The sequence below is a fragment of the Equus asinus genome, chromosome 5 (genome assembly GCF_041296235.1).
Source record: "Equus asinus isolate D_3611 breed Donkey chromosome 5, EquAss-T2T_v2, whole genome shotgun sequence".
NCBI lineage: Eukaryota > Metazoa > Chordata > Mammalia > Perissodactyla > Equidae > Equus > Equus asinus.
The window spans coordinates 22,092,631-22,116,956 of NC_091794.1; the positions used below are offsets into that span (position 1 = coordinate 22,092,631).

The window sequence follows — 24,326 nt, forward strand, 5'->3', positions numbered from 1 at the left end:
TAGAAGATAACTGTGCTTCGATATCTTACAGTAACTCTGCAGATGCTGTACAAGCTAAAAACTTCAAAAGTGTTTGAAAAACAGAAGGTAGGAGAAGGAAAACAAACATGTGAAATTGTAGAGGAAGATCCATATGCCGTTCAGATGATTTATTGGTGTCCAGAGAGCAGAATATTCTGTGTATCAGGAGTCTCTGCATATGTCATAGTTTATAAATTCAGCAGACATGAAATTACAGCAGAAATAGTGGTAAGTCATTTAAAATTTAACTTTCACACTTACAGTTATTAAAAGACAGCAGTTGTCGTACTTGGCTAGCGCTTTGTATGGTTTTAAGCCAGCAAGACTGTAGTATGTGGCCAGTAATCCAATTCATAAGATTTTTAATTATTCTTGTTACTTAGTATAGCATATTTAAAAAAGCTTGGCTTAAGATGACAAAAACACTTCTTTACCAAAATTTAGGATTATTAAATGGGATAGGTTATTCCTACACGTTTTATACAGTCATTGATTTTATGTACCAATGGCAAATTAATGCAGGCTTTGTTCTATATCTTTATTAAATTTTTTAAAGTTTGTCTTTTCTTGTCAATTAATTGCCACAAATGATTATTTCTCAAATAAACTAAGGTTAATTTTAATGATTTTCTATGTAGCAACATTTTTATAGGATAGAAATAATTATGAGGTTGCCTTACCTAATCTTAACTTTTAAATTATTTTTATTCAAAATGTTGATGCTCTCATGGGATAAATTAAATCTAAATTAAGTCACCTACAGATAATGGGCCTCTTCTACCTAGTCCATTTTATCAGAAAGTAAAGATTATCTACTGAAGGCCTGTATATAAGTATTTTTACCTCAACAACTAAAATTAAGTATTGCCCCTTAGAAGTACATTATTTAAAATTCCAGGCTTTGGAGTCGTAAGCCTAGGTTTTAATTCTGGCCTTACCAGTACGTACCTGTGTGACTGAGCAAGTCAAAAGGCTCCTTTAGTAGGAGAGTCTGGGTAAGACTCAGTTTTATCACCCATATAATTTCCTGTGTAAATAAAATAGAAAAATGGGAAGTAGTAATAAACTAGAAATAATAATGCCAATTTCATATGATTCTTGTGATGATTGTATAGTCATTAGCATAGTGTCTAAGTGTAGTAAGCACTCAACAATTGTTAATTTTTATTGTCACAAGAGGTTTTTTGTAGTTTTCAGATAATTACGGCAGTCATTTTTGTAATGTTGCTATATTCACCACCCCATAATGACATTTTTGTAAGCACTTGCTTTCAACCTCAAAAATGCTGATTTTTGCATTGTAAAGCAAATGTTTATTGTAAAATCAATTGTAAATTAAAGCATTGAATGCAATCATAAAGTACTTAATTTTTAAACCTTTTTAATTTAAACATGGTTTTTGATCACCTTTTTATTTCAATATAAATTATCATATGTTTTTCATTAAGCAATTCTGACCAAGCTAATGAAATTAAACAAGTAAGGGCTAAGTTAACGAGACAAACAAAAATACGATATTTATTTTGGAAAATTTTTACTGAGTTAATTCAGTCAAAATCAAATGAAGCTTTTTTTTTAATACTAAAAAGACATATGAAAAGCAATTTTTCCAGTTTAATTTCTTTAATTGGAATAACCATGACCAATTTCTCCTTTTATTTATCACATATAGAATTGTAATTTTACTTTATCTTAAGAAATATTATATAAAAACTTTATCTCCAGTGGTAGATATTTTTCTTATAATTCTGAAGAATTAAAAAATATTTTACATTTTTGTGAATGCCCTTGAATATTCCCTATAATTCATTATTTAATTCAGTGTAAGAAATCTTACCTTTACTGTAAATTGAAATTGAACTTATTAACCTGAAAAAATAATGAATAATTACCTAAAAATTATCAGATGTTTTAATGTGATTATTTATTGTTATGACCTAGATTAAATTAAAACAATTTTTTTAAGTCATTAGAGGTACGACTTCAGTATGATGTTGAAGACATTATTACCCCAGAACCGGAAACAAGTCCTCCATTTCCAGATCTCTCATCCCAACTTCCTTCTTCAAGGAGTCTTTCGGGGAGCACTACCACTGTGGCTAGTGAAGGAGTAACAAAGGACAGTATCCCATGCCTCAAGTAAGAATTGCTACCAAATTTCACAACAGTTTTACATATTAGTCTCAAAATTATTTGAAACTGTGCCAAATAAATAATTTTTCTCTCTTATTGAGTTGTCAAGTGATCTACAATCCACCAAAAGGTACCCAGGTCTTTTCTTTGAATATCCATGAAGGGGACACAATATTTTCATTCTTCATTCCTAATTCATAAATTTCCTTTCCAGAAGAACCCTAAAGAAAATATGGCTTTGATAGAATGGGAAAACATTTGGCAGGGCAGAAACTTGATCACTTGCTTGGTAGTTCCCAACTGAAAAAGTGTATTTAGGGAATTTATTCAGCCTTCTTGGAATCGAAAAGAAAACCAAGTTTGCTATCTACTGCAAAACTACTATGTTAAAAAAAGAGTTTCTTACATGAATGCTAAGTTAGTGCATAATATTTCTTTCTTTTTTTTAAACTGATGCTATTTGGTAATAAATTATATTGTCTCTGTATATCTAAACAAAGTTTAGTGTCATTATCAAATAAAACTGAATCAAGCCCATAGTAATATTTATCTTAATTGTTTTTATGCTTTTTAGTAATAAGGTATAAAAGAATTCAGTTCTCTTAAATTACTACTTACTGCTTCTACATCCTCAAACCGAATGTTTCTAGTATTAGCTGGTTGGAGAATTGAGCCTAAGCAAGGAATTTCTCTGAGCCTCACATGAAAATACAGGCATACCTCAGAGATATTGTGGGTTCAGTTCCAGACCACTGAAATAAAGTGAGTATCACAATAAAGCAAGTCACGATTTTTTGGTTTCCCAATGCATATAAAAGTTATATTTACTGTACTGTAGTCTATTAAGTGTGCAATAGCATTATGTCTACAAAACACCATGTATGTACCTTAATTTAAAAAATACTTTATTGGTAAAGAATGCTAACCATCATCTGAGCCTTGAGCAAGTTGTAATTTTTTTGCTGGTAGAGGGTCTTGCCTTGATGCTAATGGCTGTGACTGGCCAGGGTGATGGTTGCTGAAGGTTGAAGTGGCAATTTCTTAAAATAAGAAATTTTAAAATTTCTTAAAATAAGACGATGATGTTTGCTGCGTTGATTGACTTTTCCTTTCCTGTCTCTGTAGCATGCAGTGCTGTTTGGTAGCATTTTACCCACAGTAGAACTTCTTTCAAAATTGGAGTCAATCCTCTCAAACACAGCCACTGCTTTATGAACTAAGTTTATGTAATATTCTAAATCTTTTGTTGTTATTTCAACAATCTTCACAGCATCTTCATCAGAAGTAGATTCCATCTCAAGAAACTACTTTCTTTGCTCATCCATGAGAAACAACTCCTCATCCATTAAAGTATCATGAGATTACAGCTATTCAGTCACATCTTCAGGCTCTACTTCTAATTCTAATTCTCTTGCTGTTTCTACCACATCTGCAGTTACTTCCTCCACTGAAGTCTTGAATCTCTCAAAGTCAATCATGAGGATTTGAATCAACTTCTTCCAAACTCCTATTAATGTTGATATTTCTGTCTCTTCCCATGAATTATGAATGTTCTTAATGACATCTAGAATGGTGAATCGTTTCCAGAAGGTTTTCAGTTTACTCTCCCCAGATCCGTCACAGGAATCGCTACCTATGGCAACTATAGCCTTCTGAAATGTGTTTCTTAAATAATAACACTTGAAAGCCAAAATAACTCCCTGATCAATGGGCTGCAGAATGGATGTTATGTTAGCAGACATGAAAACAAAATTAATCTCATTGTACATCTTCATCAGAGCTCTTGGGTAACCAGGTGCATTGTCAATGAGCAGTAATATATATTTTTTTTATTAATGTTATGATAGATTACAACCTTGTGAGATTTCAGTTGTACATTTTTGTTAGTCATGTTGTGGGTACACCACTTCCCCCTTTGTGCCCTTCCCCCACCCCCCCTTTTCCCTGGTAACCACCGATCAGATCTCCTTATCAATATACTAACTTCCACCTATGAGTGGAGTCGTATAGAGTTCGTCTTTCTCTGACTGGCTTATTTCGCTTAAAATAATACCCTCGAGGTCCATCCACGTTGCTGTGAATGGGCCAATTTTGTCTTTTTTTATGGCTGAGTAGTATTCCATTGTGTATATATACCACATCTTTATCCAATCATCAGTTTCTTGGCATGTAGGTTGGTTCCACTTCTTGGCTATTGTAAATAATGCTGCGATGAACATAGGGGTGCAACGGACTCTTGACATTTCTGATTTCAGGTTCTTAGGATAGATACCCAGTAATGGGATGGCTGGGTCATAGGGTATTTCTATTTTTAACTGTTTGAGAAATCTCCATACTGTTTTCCATAGTGGCTGTACCAGTTTGCATTCCCACCAACAGTGTATGAGGGTTCCTTTTTCTCCACAACCTCTCCAACATTTGTCACTCTTGGTTTTGGATGGTTTTGCCAATCTAACAGGTGTAAGGTGATATCTTAGTGTAGTTTTGATTTGCATTTCCCTGATGATTAGTGATGATGAACATCTTTTCATGTGTCTATTGGCCATATTCATATCTTCTTTTGAGAAATGTCTGTTCATGTCCTCTGCCCATTTTTTGATCAGGTTGTTTGTTTTTTTGTTGTTAAGCAGTGTGAGTTCTTTGTATATTATGGAGATTAACCCTTTGTCAGATAAGTGGCTTGTAAATATTTTTTCCCAATAGTGAGCTGTTTTTTTGTTTCAATCCTGTTTTCCCTTGCCTTGAAGAAGCTCTTTAGTCTGATGAAGTCCCATTTGTTTATTCTTTCTATTGTTTCCCTCAACTGAGGAGTTATAGTGTCCGAAAAGATTCTTTTGAAACTGATGTCAAAGAGTGTACTGCCTATATTCTCTTCCAGAAGTCTTATTGTTTCAGGCCTAATCTTTAGGTCTTTGATCCATTTTGAATTTATTTTGGTGTGTGGTGAAAAAGAATGGTCAATTTTCAATCTTTTGCATGTGGCTGTCCAGTTTTCCCAGCACCATTTGTTGAAGAGACTTTCTTTTCTCCATTGTAGGCCCTCTGCTCCTTTGTCGAAGATTAGCTGTCCATAGATGTGTGGTTTTATCTCTGGGCTTTCAATTCTGTTCCATTGATCTGTGGACCTGTTTTTGTACCAGCACCATGCTGTTTTGATCACTGTAGCTTTGTAGTATGTTTTGAAATCGGCGATTGTGATTCCGCCGGCTTTGTTTTTCTTGCTCAGGATTGCTTTAGCAATTCACGGTCTTTTGTTGCCCCATATGAATTTTAGGATTCTTTGTTCAATTTCTGTGAAGACTGTTCTTGGGATTCTGATTGGGATAGCATTGAATCTGTATATTGCTTTAGGTAGTATGGACATTTTAACTATGTTTATTCTTCCAATCCATGTGCATTGAAAGTCTTTCCATCTCTTTATGTCGTCATCAGTTTCTTTCAAGAAAGTCTTGTAGTTTTCATTGTATAGATCCTTCACTTCCTTGGTTAAGTTTATCCCAAGGTATTTTATTCTTTTCGTTGCGATTGTGAATGGGATTGAGTTCTTGAGTTCTTTTTCTGTTAGTTCATTGTTAGTGTATAGAAATGCTACTGATTTATGTATGTTGATTTTATACCCTGCTACTTTGCTGTAGTTGTTGATTATTTCTAATAGTTTTTCTATGGATTCTTTGGGGTTTTCTATATATAAGATCATGTCATCTGCAAACAGCGAGAGTTTTACTTCTTCGTTAGCTATTTGGATTCCTTTTATTTCTTTTTCCTGCCGAATTGCTCTGGCCAACACCTCCAGTACTATGTTGAATAGGAGTGGTGAAAGTGGGCACTCTTGTCTTGTTCCTGTCCTCAGAGGGATGGCTTTCAATTTTTGTCCATTGAGTATGATGTTGGCTGTGGGTCTGTCATATGTGGCCTTTATTATGTTGAGGTACTTTCCTTCTATACCCATTTTATTGAGGGTTTTTTTTTGTCATAAATGGGTTTTGGATCTTGTCCAATGCTTTCTCTGCATCTATTGAGATGATCATATGGTTTTTGTTTTTCATTTTGTTGATGTAGTGTATCACGTTGATTGACTTGTGGATGTTGAACCATCCCTGTGTCCCTGGTATAAATCCCACTTGATCATGGTGTATAATCTTTTTGATGTATTGCTGTATTCGGTTTGCCAAAATTTTGTTGAGGATTTTTGCATCTATGCTCATCAGTGATATCGGCCTGTAGTTCTCCTTCTTTGTGTTGTCCTTGTCAGGTTTGGGGATCAGAGTGATGTTGGCTTCATAGAATGTGTTAGGGAGTACTCCATCTTTCTCAATTTTCTGGAACAGTTTGAGGAGAATAGGTATTAAGTCTTCTTTGAATGTTTGGTAGAATTCTCCAGAGAAGCCGTTTGGTCCTGGACTCTTATTTTGGGGGAGGTTTTTGATTACCGTTTCTATTTCCTTACTTGTGATTGGCCTATTCAGATTCTCCATTTCTTCCTGATTCAGTTTAGGGAGATTGTAGGAGTCTAGGAATTTGTCCATTTCTTCCAGGTTGTTCAATTTGTTGGCATATAGTTTTTCATAGTATTCTCTTATGATCCCTTGTATTTCATTGGTATCTGTTGTGATTTCTCCTCTCTCATTCCTAATTTTATTTATTTGCGATTTCTCTCTTCTTTTCTTGGTGAGTCTGGCTAAAGGTTTGTCGATTTTGTTAATTTTTTTGAAGAACCAACTCTTTGTTTCATTGATCCTTTCTATTGTCTTTTTTCTTTCAATATCGTTTATTTCTGCTCTTATTTTTATTATTTCCCTCCTTCTACTGACTCTGGGCTTTGTTCTTCTTTTTCTAGTTCTGTTAGGTGTCGTTTGAGGTTGCTTATGTGAGCTTTTTCTTGTTTAGTGAGGTGAGCCTGTATTGCGATGAATTTCCCTCTTAGAACTGCTTTTGCTGCATCCCAAATGATTTGGTATGTCATGTTCTCATTTTCATTTGTCTCCAGATAATATTTGATTTCTTCTTTAATTTCTTCAATGATCCATTGTTTGTTCAGAAACATGTTGTTTAGTCTCCACATTTTTGCACCCTTCTCTGCTTTTTTCTTGTAGTTGATTTCTAGTTTAATAGCATTATGATCAGAAAAGATGCTTGATATTATTTCAACTCTCTTGTATTTATTGATGTTTGCTTTGTTTCCCAAAATACGGTCAATCCTTGAGAATGTTCCATGTGCACTTGAGAAGAATGTGTAACCTGCTGTTTTTGGATGAAGTGTTCTATATATATCTATTAAGTCCATCTGGTCTAATTTTTCATTTAATTCTATCATTTCCTTGTTGATTTTCTGTCTGGACGTTCTGTCCATTGGTGTTAATGGTGTGTTGAGGTCCCCTACTATTATTGTATTGTTGTTGATGTCTTCTTTTAGTTCTATTAAGAGTTGCTTTACAAATTTTGGTGCTCCTGTGTTGGGTGCGTATATATTTATAAGTGTTATGTCTTCTTGGTGGAGAGTCCCTTTTATCATTATATACTGTCCCTCTTTGTCTTTGTTTATCTGTTTTGCTTTGAAGTCTACCTTGTCTGATATTAGTATAGCGACACCTGCTTTCTTTTGTTCATTATTAGCTTGGAGTATTGTTCTCCATCCCTTCACTCTGAGTCTGTGTTTGGCTTTGGGGCTGAGGTGTGTTTCCTGGAGGCAGCATGTTGTTGGGTCTTGTTCTTTGATCCATCCTGCCACTCTGTGTCTTTTGATTGGGGAGTTCAATCCATTTACATTTAGAGTGATTATTGAGATGTGGGGGCCTACCACTACCATTTTATGTCTTGTTTTCCGGTTTTCTTCAATTTCCTTTGTTTCTCGTCCCATGGTTTAATCTGTTCTGATGAAGAGCTGCTACTCTTTGTTGTTGTCCTTCTACTTATCTCCTCTGCTCTTGGTTTTGTAGCCCCTTTCCTTTTTTTGATTTTTCAGGAATGAGGGTTTTCCTGAGGATTTCCTGAAGAGGAGGTTTTGTGGCAATGAACTCCCTTAACTTTTGTTTATCTGGGAAAGTTTTTATTTCTCCATCGTATTTGAAGGATATTTTCACTGGGTAGAGAATTCTCGGCTGTAGGTTTTAGTCCTTCAGATTTTTGAATGTATCATTCCACTCTCTTCTAGCCTGTAAAGTTTCTGCTGAGAAATCTGCTGATAGCCTGATGGGGGTTCTTTTGTAGGTTAGTTTCTTTTGCCTGGCTGTCCTTAGTATTTTCTCCTTGTTGTTGACTTTTGCTAGCTTCACTACTATATGCCGTGGGGTTGGTCTTCTTGCATTGATAAAGTTTGGAGATCTATTGGCTTCTGTCGCCTGAAGATCCATCTCTCTCACCAGATTTGGGAAGTTCTCAGCCATTATTTCTTTGAATAGGCTTTCTGCCCCTTTCTCCTTCTCTTCTCCCTCTGGTATACCTATAATCCTTACATTGCATCTCCTAATTGTGTCTGATAATTCTCGGAGAGTTTCTTCATTTCTTTTTAGTCTTACTTCTCTCTCCTCCTCTGCCTGCAGCATTTCTATATTGCCATCTTCCAAATTGCTAATTCTTTCCTCCATATTATCAGCCCTACTGTTCAGTGCATCTAGATTTTTCTTAATCTCCTCTATTGTGTTCTTCATTTCCAGTATTTCTGTTTGGTTCTTCTTTATTTTATCAAACTCTTTTGTGACATAGCTCCTGAACTCGTTGAGTTGTCTATCTGAATTCTCTCTTAATTCATTGAGTATTTTAATGATGGCTGTTTTGAAGTCATCATCATTTAGGTTATATATCTCATTTTCTTTGGGATTGTTTTCTGTGTATTTGTTATTTTCCTTCTGTTCTGGAGATTTAATGTATTTTTTCATATCACTTGATGTTGTTGATTTGTGCCTCTGCATAGAGATAGAGTTTAGTTGCTCCTTCCACTTGTTTCTGCCTCTGTGGTGGGGGAGCAGCTGTTTATACTGCACCAACCAGGAACTCTATCCGCAGTTGCTAACCAGGCCTGGGCCCCTCCTTGTAGTCACAGGGGTCCTTTGGAGTCCCTCTTCTGCCGTGGGGGCCGTCACGGGGGGGCTTCAGGCTGCTGGTGCCTACTGTTGCAGCCCACCTAGACGTGCTCCCTCCTTGGGGTCTGCAATGGTGTTATGGTCTTTTCCAGCGGCCAGGGGTAGGATCACTTATATTTGCCACTCCGTCACTGTCGGAACCCACAAAATCTCACTTGTCCACTATGGGTCACAGCAGAGCTATTGGCATCTTCTACAGTCTGTGGTTAGCTCACCTAGTTAAGCTACTTTTGTCCCAGGGTCTTCCAGCCTTGTGGCTGCCAGTTGGGTGCTCTCTACTAGTGCTGTGCAGAGGCTTTCCCTGAGGCTGCTGTGAGCCTGTAGGATTTCCCCCTAGGCTACGGAGCTGGGTCGCTGGAACTCCACCCAGCCCCAGTCCTGTTCCCCAGGAACTTGGGGAGCCCTTTGCCCTGTCTGGAGGATAGCTGGAGATCCCGATTTCAGTGGTAGCTGGTCAGCTGCTGCCCTGCCTGATATTCTCCTCTCCGGGACCCTCCCGGTGTTGTGGATGCTGGGCGTGGCCCCTCTGCTAATAGCAGAACAGAGAGTTTTGTCTGCTGCCTAGGCAGAACTCTGGAGCTTCCCCTCTGGGCTGCAGGGCCAGCCTCTGGAGCTTCCACCAGCCCCAGTCCTCTCCGAGATCTCTGGCAATCCCTTACCCCACGGGGCGGGCAACGGCAACCGGGGGTCACCTCGCCCTCTGGGACTCTCTCCAGGACTTTCCCGGAGTTGTGAACGCTGGGAGTAGCCCCTCCGCTAATGGCAGACAGAGAGTTTTGTCTGCTGCCTGGGCGGAATGAGCAGTAATATTTTGAAAGGAATCTTTTTCTGATCAGTATGTCTCAACAGTGAGCTTAATATATTCAGTAAACCATGTTGTAAACAGATGTGCTATCATCCAGGCTTTGTTGTTCCATTATCAGAGCACAGGCAGAATTATGCTTTAGCGTAATTCTTAAGGGCCCTGTGATTTTCAGAATGGTAAATGAGCACTGGATTCAACTTAAAGTCACTAGCTGATTTAGCCCCTAACAAGAGAGTCAGTCTGTCCTTTGAAGCTTTGAAGCCAGGCATTGACTTCTCCTCTCTAGCTATGAAAGTCTTAGATGGCATCTTCCAATATAAGGCTGTTTGTCTACATGGAAAAAATTATTGTTTAGTGTAACCACCCTTCATTAATTATCTTAGCCAGATCTTCTGGATAACTTGCTGTAGCTTCTATGTCAGCACTTCCTGCCTCACTTTGCACTTTTATGTTATGGAGATGGCTTCTTTTCTTAAACCTCATGAACCAGTCTCTGCTAGCTTCAAACATTTCTTCTGCAACTTTGTCACCTCTGTCAGCCTTCACGAAATTGATGAGAGTCAGGGCCTTGCTCTGGATTAGGCTTCAGCTTAAGGGAACATTGTGGCTGGTTTGATCTTCTATCCAGACCACTGAAACTTTCTGCTTAACATCAATAAGGCTGTTTCATGTTCTTATCAGTCATGTGTTCACTGGAGTGGCAATTTTAATTTCTTTGAAGAACTTTTACTTTGCCTTCACAACTTAGCTAACTGTTTGGTGCAAGAGGCCTAGCTTTCGGCCTATCTTAACTTTTGATGTGCCTTCCTCACTGAGCTTAATCATTTCTAGCTTTTGATTTAAAGTGAGAGACCTGAGACTCTTCCTTTCACTGGAACACTTAGAAGCCATTGTAGTATTATTAAATGGCCTAATTTCAATATTGTTGTGTCTCAGGGAATAGGGAGGCCTGAGGAGAGGGAGGGAGATGTGAGAATTGCTGGTCGGTGGTGTAGTCAGAACACACACAACGTTTATTAAGTTCACCATCGTATATGGACACAACTTGTGGTGCCCCAAAACAATTACAATGGTACAAGCAAAGATCACAGATCTCCATAATAAATATCATAATAATGAAGAACTTTGAAATATTTTGAGAATTACCAAAATGTGACACAAAGACACAAAGTGAGAAAATGCTGTTAGAAAAATGGTGCCAATAGACTTGCTCAACACAGGGTTGCCACAAACCTTCAATTTGCCAAAAATGCAGTATCTGTGAAGAGCACTAAAGCAAAGTACAATAAAACAACGTATGCCTGTATCTGAATCTGCTACTCAAGGAACTTTAGAAAACTAGTTTTTTCATTTCTTATGAAAACACTTATAGAAAATTTAAAGATAAGATTTCAGGAGCAAAATTAGTTTACCATACAATTAGCAGTTGCTATACTTTTATAGTCATTGATTTTTCCCAAAAAAATTTCTTATGAAGTAAGAAAGGGAAATGTAAGCAGAAATGACTGGTAGGAAAATCTACGAAGGGGAAACATCATCATAAAATTTTAGCAAATGGAAAACTTTTGTAATGTTATAATTTTACATAATTTTCCCTTCATATCACTTTACTTCATGTAATTGATTCCTGTTAAAATGAAAACAAGAAAGAGAACAAGAAGTTCAACAAAGCTCAAGAAATCACGGTAGATTGATTTGTTTATTAACTAAGAAGACCCGTTATTAAAGTGTGAGTCCTCTAATGACATAAACATTTTTCTACAAAATTTTAAAAATTTAAAAGAAAGGAATAAGAGAGAAGAGCCAGTGAAATAAACATCTGCCCATTCTTATCAATATGTGCATTTGTGCAATTATTTGATTTTTTTTTTTTTGCTGTTGTTCTTCCTAGTGTATAAAATGAATGGTCATCATATGCCTCATTAAGAGGGTGAGATTTAAACAAAAAAATAAATGAGGGAGTTAGCTGAAGCATATCTGGTGGAAAAGTGTTCCAGGCAGAAGGAACAGCTAGAGCAAAAGATTTGAAGTGCCTCACATATAAGGAGGTCAGTGTAGCCAGAACAAAGGGAGAAAGGTGAGGGTAACAGGGAGGATAGTAGGAGATAAAGTCAAAGAGATAATAGAGGGCCAATTATAGGCCATTGTAAGGACCTTGGCTTTTAATCATAATTAAATGAGGAGTCATTATAGGGTTTTGAATAAAGAAGTGACATGATCAGACTTAAATTTTATTTTATTTATCTTTTATTGTTATTTTATTGTGGTAACATTGGTTTATAGCATTATATAAATTTCAGGTGTACATCATTAAATTTCAATTCCTGTGTGGATTACATCATGTTTACCACCCAAAGACTAATTACAATCCATTACCACACACATGTGCCTAATCACTCCTTTCCCCCTCCCCTCTCCCCACTTCCCCTCTGGTAACCACCAGTCCAATCTCTATCTTTATGTGATTGTCATTGTTTTTATCTTCTACTTATGAATGAGATGATACGGTATTTGGCTTTCTCCCTCTGACTTATTTCAGTTAGCATAAGACCCTCAAGATCCATCCATGTTGTCGCAAATGGCTGGATTTCATCATTTCTTATAGCTAAGTAGTCCATTGTGTATATATACCACATCTTCTCTATCCATTTGTTTTTTGATGGGCACCTAGGTTGCTTCCAAGTCTTGGCTATTGTGAATAATGCTGCAGTGAACATAGGGGTGCATGTATCTTTATGCATTCATGTTTTCATGTTCTTTGGATAAATAACCAAGAGTGGAATAACTGGATTATGGTAGTTCTATTCTTAATTTTTTGAGGAATCTCCATACTGTTTTCCACAGAGGCTGCACCAGTTTGCACTCCAGTGAGAGTTCCCTTCTCTCCACATCCTCTCCAACACTTGTTTCCTGTCTTGTTAATTATAGACATTCTGACAGGAGTGAAGTCATATCTCATTGTAGTTTTGATTTGCATTTCCCTGATAGTTAATGATGTTGAACATCTTTTCATATGCTGTTGGCCATCTATATATATTCTTTGGAGAAATGTCTGTTCGGATCTTTTGCCCATTTTTTAATTGGGTTTTTAGTTTTTTTGTTGTTGAAATGTTTGAGTTCTTTATATACTTTGGATATTAACCCCTTATCAGATATATGGTTTGCAAATATATTCTCCCAATTGTTAGGTTTTTTCATTTTGTTGATGGTTTCCTTTGCTGTGCAGAAGGTTTTTAGTTTGATGTAGTCCCATTTGTTTATTTTTTCTATTGTGTCCATTGCCCAGTCAGACATGGCACTTGAAAATTATACTGCTAAGACTGATGTCAAAGAGCATACTGCCTATGTTTTCTTCTAGAAGTTTAATGGCTCCAGGTCTTACATTCAAGTCTTTAATCCATTTTGAGTTAATTTTGTGTATGATGTAAGACAGTGGTCTAGTTTCATTCTTTTGCACGTAGCTGTCCAGTTTTCCCAGCATCATTTATTGAAGAGACTCCTTTCTCTTGTATGTTCGAGGCTCCTTTGTCAAAAACTGGCTGTCCATAGATGTATGGGTTTATTTCTGGGCTTTCAATTCTGTTCCATTGATCTGTGCGTGTGTTTTTGTGCCAGTATCATGCTGTTTTGGTTACTATACCTTTGTAGTATATTCTGAACTCCAGCTTTGTTCTTTTTCCTGAGGGTTCCCATGGCTATTCAGGGTCTTTTGTTGTTCCATATAAATTTTAGGATTCTTTGTTCTATTTCTGTGAAAAATGTTGTTGGAACTTTGATAGGGATTGCATTGAATCTGTAGATTGCTTTAGGAAGTATGGGCATTTTAATTATGTTAATTCTTCCAATCCAAGATCATGGAATATCTTTACATTTCTTTGTGTCTTCTTCAATTTCTTTCAACAATGTTTTATAGTTTTCAGTGTAGAGATCTTTTACCCCTTTGGTTAATTTTATTCCTAGATATTTCATTCTTTTTGTTGCAGTTGTAAATGGGATTTTATTCTTAATTTCTCTTTCTACTACTTCATTGTTAGTGTGTAGAAACACAACTGATTTTTTATGTTGATTTTGTATCCTGCAACTTTATCATATTCATTTATTATTTCTAAAAGTTTTTTTTGTGGATTCTTTTGGGTTTTCAATATATAAAATCATGTCATCTGGAAGTAGTGACGGTTTCAGTTCTTCCTTTCCAATTTGGACCCCTTTTATTTCTTTTTCTTGCCAGGTTGCTATGGCTAGGACTTCCAATACTGTGTTAAAGGAGTGGTGAAAGTGGGCATCTTTGTCTGGTTCCTGTTCTTAGAGGGATAGCTTTCAGTTTTTCTCCTTGAGAATGATATTAGCTCTGGGTTTTTCATATCTGGCCTTTATTATGTGGAGGTACTTTCCTTCTATACCCATTTTACTCAGAGTTTTTGTCATAAATGGATGCTGTATCTTGTCAAATGCTTTCTCTGCATCTATTGAGATGATCATGTGATTTTTATTCTTCACTTTTTTAATGTGGTGTATCCCGTTGATTGATTTGCAGATGTTGAACTGTCCCTGCATCCCTGAAATAAATCCCACTTTCTCATGGTGTATGATCTTTTTAATGTGTTGTTGTATTTGATTTGCTAGTATTTTGTTGAGAATTTTTGTATCAATGTTCATCAGTGATATTGGACTGTAATTTTTCTTTTTTTGTGTTGTCCTTGTCTGGTTTTGCTATCAGGATAATGTTGGCTTCAAAGAATGAGTTAGGAAGCTTCCCCTCCTCTTCAATTTTTTGGAAGAGTTTGAGAAGGATAGATATTGTCTTCTTTTAAACGTTTGGTAGAGTTCACCAGGGCAGCCATCTGGTCCTGGGCTTTTATTTTTTGGAGGTTTTTGATGAATGTTTCAATCTCCTTGCTGGTGATTGGTCTATTCAAACCCTCTATTTCTTCTTGATTCAGTTTTGGAAGGATGTATGATTTTAAGAATTTATGCTTTTCTTCTAGATTATCCAATTTGTTGGCATATAGCTTTTCATAGTATTCTCTTATAATCTTTTGCATTTCTGAGGTGTCTGTGTAATTTCTCCTCTTTCATTTCTGATTTTATTTATTTGACCCTTCTCTCTTTTTTCCCTGGTGAGTCTAGCTAAAAGTTTGTCACTTTTATTTATCTTTTCAAAGAACCAGCTCTTAGTTTCATTGATTTTTTTCTATTTCTTTTTAATCGCTATTTCATGTATTTCTGCTCTAATTTTTATTATTTCCTTTTACTGAGTTGGGGCTTTGTTTGCTCTTTTTCCAGTTCCTTTAGGTGCACTGTTAGAGTATTTATTTGTGATTTTTCTTGTTTGTTGAGGTAGGCCTGTATTGCCATAAACTGCCATCTTAGAACCACTTTTGCTGTATCCCATAAATTTTGGCATGTCGTATTTTCATTTTCATTTGTCTCCAGGTATTTTTTGATTTCTCCTTTGATTTCTTCTTTGACCCAATCGTTGTTCAGTAGCATTTTGTTTAATCTCCACATATTTGTGGCTTTTCTGATTTTCTTCTTGTACTTTATTCGTAGTTTCATACCTTTGTGGTCATACCTTTGGTATTATTTCAGTCCTCTTGAATTTATTGAGACTTGATTTGTGGCCTAATATGTGATCAATCCTGGAGAATTTTCCATGTGCATTTGAAAAAAATGTGTATTCTGTGGTTTTTGGATGGAATATTCTGTGTGTGTGTCTACACATATACTAAGTCTGTCTGGTCTAATGCATCATTTAAGGCCAATGGTTCCTTATTGATCTTCTATTTGGATGATGTATCCATTGGTGTAAGTGGAGTGTTAAAGTCCCCTACAATTATTGTTTTACAATTTCTCCATTTATGTCTCTTAATAATTGCTTTATATATTAGGAACTCCTATCTTGGGTGCATAGATATTTACAAGTGTTATATCCTCTTGTTGGATTGTTCCCTTTGTCATTATGTAGTGCCCTTCTTTGTCTCTTGTTATAGTTATTGTATTAAATCCTATTTTGTCTGGTATAAGTATTGCTACCCCAGCTTTCTTTTCATTGCCATGTGCATGGAGTATCTTTTTCCATCCCTTCACTTTTAATTTGTGAATGTCTTTAGGTCTGAAGTGTGTCTCTTGTAGGCAGCATATATATGGGTCTTGTTTTTTTATCCAGTCAGCCACCCTATGCCTTTTGATTGGAGCATTTATCCCATTGACATTTAAAGTAGCTATTGATAAGTATGTACTTATTGCCATTTTGTTACTTTTTTTCTGCATGTTTTAGCAGTTCTTCTCTGTTCCTTTCTCTTTCTCTTGCTCTCTTCCCTTGTGGTTTGATGGCTTTCTTCAGTATTATGTTTGGGTTCCTTTCTCTTAATTTTTTGTGTATTTATTATAGGTTTCTGTGAGGTTCATATGTAATAACCTAGGTAATAGCTATCTATATTAAGTTGATAGTCTCTTTAGTTTGACCTCTTTCTAAAAGCTCTACTCTTTTACTCCCCTCCTCCCACATTTTAAGTTTTTGATATCATATTTAACCTCTTGTGTGTGTGTGTGTGTGTATCCATTACCCTCTTATCATGGAAATAGGTAATTTTAGTACTTTTGTCTTTTGACCTTCATGTTATCTTCATTGATGGTTGATCTGCTACCTTTACTGTATTTTGCCCTTACTAGTGATTTTATTGCCTTTTGTTTTTTTCTGATAACTTTCTTATTCCTATTTGTGGTCTTCTCTTTCCCAGTTAAATAAGTCCCTTTATCATTTCTTGTAAAACTGGTTTCTTGGTGATAAACTCCTTTAATTTTTGATTGTCTGGGAAACTCTTTATCTCTCCTTCCTTCAGAATGAGAGTGTTCTTGGTTGTAGGTTTTTTCCTTTTAGCACTTTGAATATATTGTGCCACTCCCTTCTAGCCTGTAAGGTTTCTGCTGAGACTTCAGCTTATAGCCTTATGGTGTTTCCTTTTCTGTAACTTGTTTCGTTTCTCTTGCAGCTTTTAGGATTCTCTCTTTATTTTTAATTCTTGACATTTTAATTATAATGTGTATTGTGTATTGGCCTTTTTGGTTTTTTTTTGTTTTGTGCTCTCTCTGCTTCCTATACCTGGATGTCTCTTTCCTTCCTTAGGTGAGCAATGTTTTGAGCTATTATTTCTTCAGATAGATTTTCTGCCCCTTTGTCTCTCTCTTCTCCTTCTGGGACACCTATAATATGAATGTTAGTGTTCTTGATGTTGTCCAAGAGGTCCCTTAGACTATTTTCATCCTTTTTAATTCTTTTGTCTTTTTTGTGTTCAACTTGGGTGATTTCCTCTAGTCTTTTGTCCAGCTTGCTGATTTGTTCTTCTGTATCATCTATTCTGGTATTGAGTCTCTCTAGTGAATTTTTCATTTCCAATATTGTATTCTTCATTTCTGATTTGTTCTTGGTATTTTCCAGTTCTTTGTAGAAGTTCCTACTGAGTTTATCCATTCTTCTCCTAAGATCAGTGAGCATCTTTATGACTATTAGTTTGAGTGCTTTGTCAGGTAGATTATTTCTATTTCATTTATTTCTTTTTCTGGTGTTTTGTCCTCTTCCCTTACTTGGAATGTATTCCTTTGCCTCCTCATTTTGCTTCTTTCTCTGTGCTTCTATCTATGTATTAGGTGAGTCAGCTGTGTCTCCTGATCTTGAGGAGGTGGCCTTATGTAAGAGATGCCTTATGAGCCTGAGCAGTGTGCTTCTCTCTCATCACCACTTCCAAATGTTCGAGGAGTGTCCCCTATGTGGGCTTGTGTGTCCTTGTGTTGTGGCAGGGTTGCTCTTGCTGCATGTGCCCAGGGAAGCTAGGATCTCCCTAGACCGGCTGGTCGTAATGCTCAGCTGTGTGTGGCTGCTATGGATCCTTCAGTCACTTTATTGGGCATGGGTAGCCTCAGCACAGTTGGCTGCAAGGTCTAATAGCACATTCCTGTTGCAGTTTTTCAGTTAAGTGAGTAGGCCCCTAGTGTGGCTGGTTGCTAGGCTCAGGGGCTTACAATTTCTGTAGGCGTTTGTCCTGAAAGACTCTTGTCATCTCTTTCAGGATTGCAGCTGAGTCTGGCTCACCCCAGGCATGGGAGCACTCATTTGTTTCAGGCTTTAGAAGGTGGGGCCGATATGCTATGTGGCTGTTGGAGAAACACAAGTCTTCTGCAGCTGCCATGCCCCATCATCCACAGGGCCACACACACCTTCAACACAGTCCTGCCCCATGTGCACATCCTGACTCCCTGAAGTGTACACAGTAGCCCCCCTGCAGAGGCCCCACACATTCCACCAACACCCCACACATTCCACCTGCTCCTTGCAGGCCCCTCAGAGGCAGACCCATTCACTCGGCTGCAAAGGATCCAGGCACCCAGCCTATGCAGGCCCACAAGTTGCCCAAGGGCTTACTGTTGGGTGGGACCAGTTCCTAGGGTGGGCTGCCTGCCCTGGCTGAGCTGGATTAAATTGCTGCTCTAGTGTGTGGGGCAGACCCTGGGCTAAAAGGCGAGGGGAAGAACTCCAATGGTGTCTGCCAGTGTTGTGTCAGCACACCTATACTAGGTCACAATAATGGCTGCCATGAATGTCTCAGTCCCTGGAGAGTCTCACATCTCATTGAGATGCACTCAGAGACTATCAGGTGAGTCTCTTTTCACCAAAAGACTGTGCACCTTTCTTTCTGGTGATTTTAGGTTGCTTTCCAAAACGATTAAATCTATGCATAGGTCCTTTAAGAGCTGGCTTTTTCCCCTTATGTCTGATAGCTTTTCTGGGGTGTTCCCCTTGCAGTTAAGAGCCAGCAAAGCCAGATATTATGACACTCGTCTTGGTTGTGCTGAGTCCAGAGGAAGCCTATAGTGGTAAAGCTCCCCTGTTCAGGTCCCCCACTCCTCCAGGGAAGGCCATGTGCCTTAGGATTGCTTCTGGCTGGCCATGAAGTGCTGTGGCTTGCAGAGGTGGATTTTTTTTCACTCCAGAAAGGAATTTATCCCTCTTCCACTGCAGTCAGGACTGTGCCTTTTTGTGGGAGTTCTTTTTATCCAGTTTTCCGTTCCCTCTCAGGGGTATTTGTTCCCAGAATAGCTGTAAATTCATTGTGTCCATGGGAGGAGGTGAGTTCAGAGTCCACCTATTTCCTCTTGACACCTCTTTCTCAAATTATAAATTGATTACTTTGGTGTCTATGTGTAAAATGGATTTTAGGGTGGAAGGGAAAGGTAGAAGCCAGGAGACCAGTAAGGAGGCTATTGCACCTAAATAGAGATGATATTAAAATCTGGCAGATTCATCAAATAATAATACAGGATGCCCATTTAAATTTGAATTTCAGATAAGCAATAAAGTTTTTTAGTATTAGTATATCCCAAATATTGCATAGGACACACTTATAGTAAAAAAAAAAAAAAAAAAAACAAGTTCTTACTGTTTATTTGAAATTCAGACTTAAGTGGATATCCTGTATTTTTACTTGTCAACTTCAATTAGGTTTGTAGCAGTAGAGAAGTAAAAAAAAGGTCAGATTTTGGATATATTTTGAAGGTAGCACCAACAGAATTTGATAATTGATTGGATGTGAGGTATGAGAGAAGGATATTAGTCAAGGATGATGTTAAGGTTTTTTAACTGAATAACTGAAAAGAAAGGAGTTGCTATCAAATGAAATAGAGAAGCCTGCAGGTGGAGCAAATTTAGAAGAAAAGAGAAGGAATTCAGATTTTGGATATGTTGAACTCTTAAGTTGGGTGGTAGATTAATGGTCATTCTTTCTGTTGTTACACATTATAACTTACGTATATGTAACAAATATTATGTAAGAAAAATAATTAAGTAATAAAAATAATTATAAATACTATTCTCAAAAGAAAAATGTGATAGGGACAGCTGGATTTGTGGACCTGACTGACTAAAAGCTCCTTAAAAAGAAAACTAAGCAATCAAAAGTGGCTTGATGTATTTTGAGAAAACTAGAAGACACTGTTCACCTGCATACTGCCCTCAAAGCCTGATGTATATATTTCTGTAAGAAGATTCTATGTAACTTCTGAAGAGGAGCGTGAGCATACTTATTTAAACTGTATGTGATAGAACTACGTTTTCTTTTTGTTCTAGTGTTAAGACACGACCAGTGCGGATGCCTCCAGGGTATCAAGCAGAACTTGTTATTCAGTTGGTGTGGGTGGATGGTGAACCTCCCCAACAGATTACTAGTCTTGCTGTAAGCTCAGCATATGGAATGTAAGTAGCTAAGCATTCTTTTCTAATTTGTTTTATTTATTTAATATGTTTGATATATTTAAATGCTTCTTGAAGTCCTAAAAGTGGAAAGAATCCCTTATCTGGATTTTTATTAGATTGAAAATGGTTTAAGAAAATCAATGATTTCAGGGTAAACTGTGGTTATTTCTTCTTCCTTGATGTCAAACTTGTGATAGTATTCCCATTTTTAATGTTGTTAGGATGTTATTACACTTATTTTGTTTGTTTTTATATTTTCTATCTTTTTTCCTTCTTGTGTTTCATTTTGGATACTTCTTATCTTTTAGAATTCACTAATTCTCTCTTCAACTGTATCTAATCTGATGCTAGATCTATCCATGGAATTCAATTTCAGTTATTTTCAGTTCTAGACCTTACATTTGTTTTTTTTCTTAAAGCTTCCTGTTATCTTCCTAAATTATCACTCTTGTCTTTTATTTCCTTGAAAATGTTGAATATAGTCATTTTAAATATATGTTTGAGAACTCTATATCTCTTATTAGTTTATTATTTGTCTTGGTTTTTGGTCACATTATATTGTTTTCATGTAATCTAGGTTTGCTTTTTGGTTTTGTTTCTTTTTTTTGTAGTTGAACATTATATACCATCATGTATATAGTCACATGTCACTTAATGATGGGGATACGTTCTGAGAAATGTGTCCTTAAATAATTTCGTCATTGTGCAAACATCATAGAGTGTACTTACACAAACCTAGATGGTATAGCCTACTACACACCTAGGCTATATGGTACTAATCTCATGGGACCACCATTGTACATGCAGCTCATCATTGACTGAAACATTGTTATACAGTGCATGACTGTATAAATGTTATAGAGATAATTTGAGGTTATACATGATGTTTATCATCCTCCAAAAAGTATTTACATTTCCTCTGACAGGTTGAGAAGCTAAGAGGTAGAAGAAGGTTCAGAACAACATAATCCAATCAGATATCCTATCTTTGAAATTTGGATTGTATTTCCTTTAAAAGCTAATTTAATTCTAATTAATTCTTATTCCTAGGTTGTAGCCCTCCATAGAAGTTGTGTCAAATTGTACTCCTACCAGCAATTTAGAAGAATGCCTGATTCCCCACAACCTTTCTAACAATAGTGTATAACCAAACTTTTAATCCTGTCATTTTGTTAAGTGGAAGAAAGTTATTATAATATTGATAGACTTTTCTCACATCTTAAGTGAAACTGAACATCTTTTCCTGAACTGTGACATATCTGTTTATATTCTTTGTCCATTTACTGTAGTTGTTGGTCTTTCTCTTATAGTTTTGTGAAAACTGTTTACATAGTAGGGCAGTTAGCTTTCTCTGTGATGTAACTTGTAAATATTTTCCCTGCTTTTCTGTGCTTTGTGACTATTTAGGATTTTTTTCCATGCGTAAATTTTTTAAAAATTAAGTAATTCTATTTTTTCTTCTTCTAGATCTGAATTTTGTGTCATACTTAGAAAAGCCTTCCTCAATTCAAGATAATAAAAAATTATCATATTCTCTTCCGATATATTGTTTCTATAATATATTTAAGTCTTTAATCTATCTGGGATTTATTTAGGTATAGGGTATGAAACAGGGATTAAACTATATTTCTTTCCTGATGACTAAGAGTTGTGCCAATACCACTTCCTGAATACTTTATCTTTTTCCTCTAAATTTGGAATTATCTTTTATCAAATGGTACATTTTCTAAATATGTTTGACTCTATTTCTATAATTCCCAGTCTGCTCCTAAGCTAAGTCTGGTGAGCTCTAAAAGAACTCTTTGAAGCCATCTGACAGGGGGACTATCTGAAAAATAAAATATCTTGTGTTCCTGGAGTTTTGTGGGGGCGATGTAGAAGATGTCTGTGAACACAGATCTTAGGAGCTTGCTTTTTTTTTTAAATTGGGGTTATGATAGTTTACAACCTTGTGAAATTTCAATTGTACATTATTATTTGTCAGTCATATTATAGGTACACCACTTCACCCTTTGTGCCCACCCACCACCCCCTCCTCTCCTCTGGTAACCACTAATCTGTTCTCTTTGTCCATGTGAGGAGCTTGCTTCTTGACTGAAAAATTCTTTGATAAAAAAGCTGACAGGAAGGGAGGAGAGGAAGGGAGTGTGAGACAGCTGATAAACCTGTTATTTGATATGGCAGGAATATACTGTCCTACAGCCCCACTAGTTACCATGGAAAATGACTGAGCTCAAGCCATTTTCAGGGTTCCTTATGTAAGAGATTGACCTATAAAGGCAAATGGATGTCTAATTAAGAGGCCATGAAAGTATATCGCCAGATTCAGGAGCTGAAGTTTGTTAGAATAAGTTAGTTAAAGAGCATATTTCCCATGTAAAGTAACTGTGGGAGTAACAATCCCTATAGAACCTCTGAAGAACCTACACTTGTCTGAGAAAGACAGCTTGGACAACTGCTTCATAGATATATTCAACTGCCAAAAAACTCCAGCTCAAGTGGTTACCCATATAAATTCCACCAAAGTTTTAAGAAATAAGTAATACCAGTATTACACAAAATTTTTCTGAGAATTTTAAAGGAAAAGATCACATTAATCTCATTTTATGAGGCAAACATAACTTGATGCTAAAACTTAAAAAGGGCATTACAGAAGGTGAAAATTATAAGTTTATATCATGCATGAACAAAGATATAAAAATTCCAACCAAAATATAAATAAATATAGCAATAAAAATATTACATATTATAAACAAGTTTGGTTTGCAACAAGAATGCAACATTTAACATTTAAAATGAACCAGTGTAATTCATCACATTAACAGGATAGAGTAGAAAAGCATATGATTAAGCCATGAAATGTGAAAAGCAAGAACATTAGATTAAATTCAATATGTATTCATGATTTAAAAATAAACAATTAACTAATTTAAACAAGAAGGAAATTTCCTTAATCTAATACACAGCAGCAAATATCATTCATACTTTATAGTAAAATGTTGAAAACTTTACCTCTAAATTAAAAACAAGATAAGAATGGTTGCTATCACCACTTCTATTCACGTTGTACCAGAGAACCTAGCCAGGGCAATATAGAAAGGAAAATAAATCAAAGTTACATGAATTAGAAAAGAAGGAAATTGAAAAAAATTATGATTGTGTATGTAGAGCATCTAAATAGATAAATTATTTGAATTAGTAATTGAGTTTAACAGAATTGCTGGATATGAAGTCAATGTTAAAATATGTTTCCATATACTTAAAAAATAATTAGAAACTAAAATTGTATAAAAATAAAGATTCCATTTACAATAAAATAAAAATAGTAAAAGATCTAGGAATGCATCTAATAGAAGATGTTCACAACCTCTACACAGAAAACTATAAAACTTAAGATAAAGAACCTAAATGATGGAATGGAAAATTCAATAATAGTATAAAGATGTCAGTTTTTCCCAAATTGATCTGTAGATATACCACAATACCAATAAAAATTTCAGTAGATTTTTTTCCTTGAAGTTTAAAGCTGGTTCTAAAATTTATAGAGAAATGCAAAGGGCCACAACTAGCTAAGACAGTATTGAAGAAAAGCTTTGCTCTACTAGAAGACAAGACTTATTAAATAAAGCTATTTAGTCATGACAGTGTTTTCATTGGCACAGAATAGATAGACAAATAGACCAATGGACAGAATAAAGAACCCAGAAATAGATCCAGGCATATATAACTAAACCATTTCTACAGATCAATGGGGGAAATGACTGGTCCCCACCGCAGCCCCCCCCCCATAAATAATACAAAGTCAATTGAAAGATTATATAAAAAATTGGATCTGACTCTTCTCTCCCACTATACACAGATTCTAGAAGATATTAGAGGAGAATATCTTCATAACACTTGGGTTAAAGAAATATTTCTTCAACATTACTCAAAAAGTATTAACCATAAGGAAACGTTAAGAACCTGGAAAAAAGGTACCATTAGGAAAGTGAAATGGCAGGACAAGGAAGAGATATTTGGATTAACTGCATCTGACAATGGG

At 36.1% G+C, this 24,326-nt stretch overlaps 1 protein-coding gene across 7 annotated transcripts in view; it reads left to right on the forward strand.

The window, feature by feature from the left end:
• Positions 1–24,326, forward strand: part of STXBP5L (syntaxin binding protein 5L) — a 355,119-nt gene that overhangs the window by 217,648 nt on the left and 113,145 nt on the right. For all 7 annotated transcript variants that reach the window (XM_070508944.1, XM_070508942.1, XM_070508943.1 and 4 more), the window contains exons 16-18: positions 32–249; positions 1,988–2,160; positions 20,159–20,284. In XM_070508944.1, the coding sequence (XP_070365045.1) occupies positions 32–249; positions 1,988–2,160; positions 20,159–20,284 (517 nt within the window). The remainder of the gene's footprint in view (positions 1–31; positions 250–1,987; positions 2,161–20,158; positions 20,285–24,326) is intronic.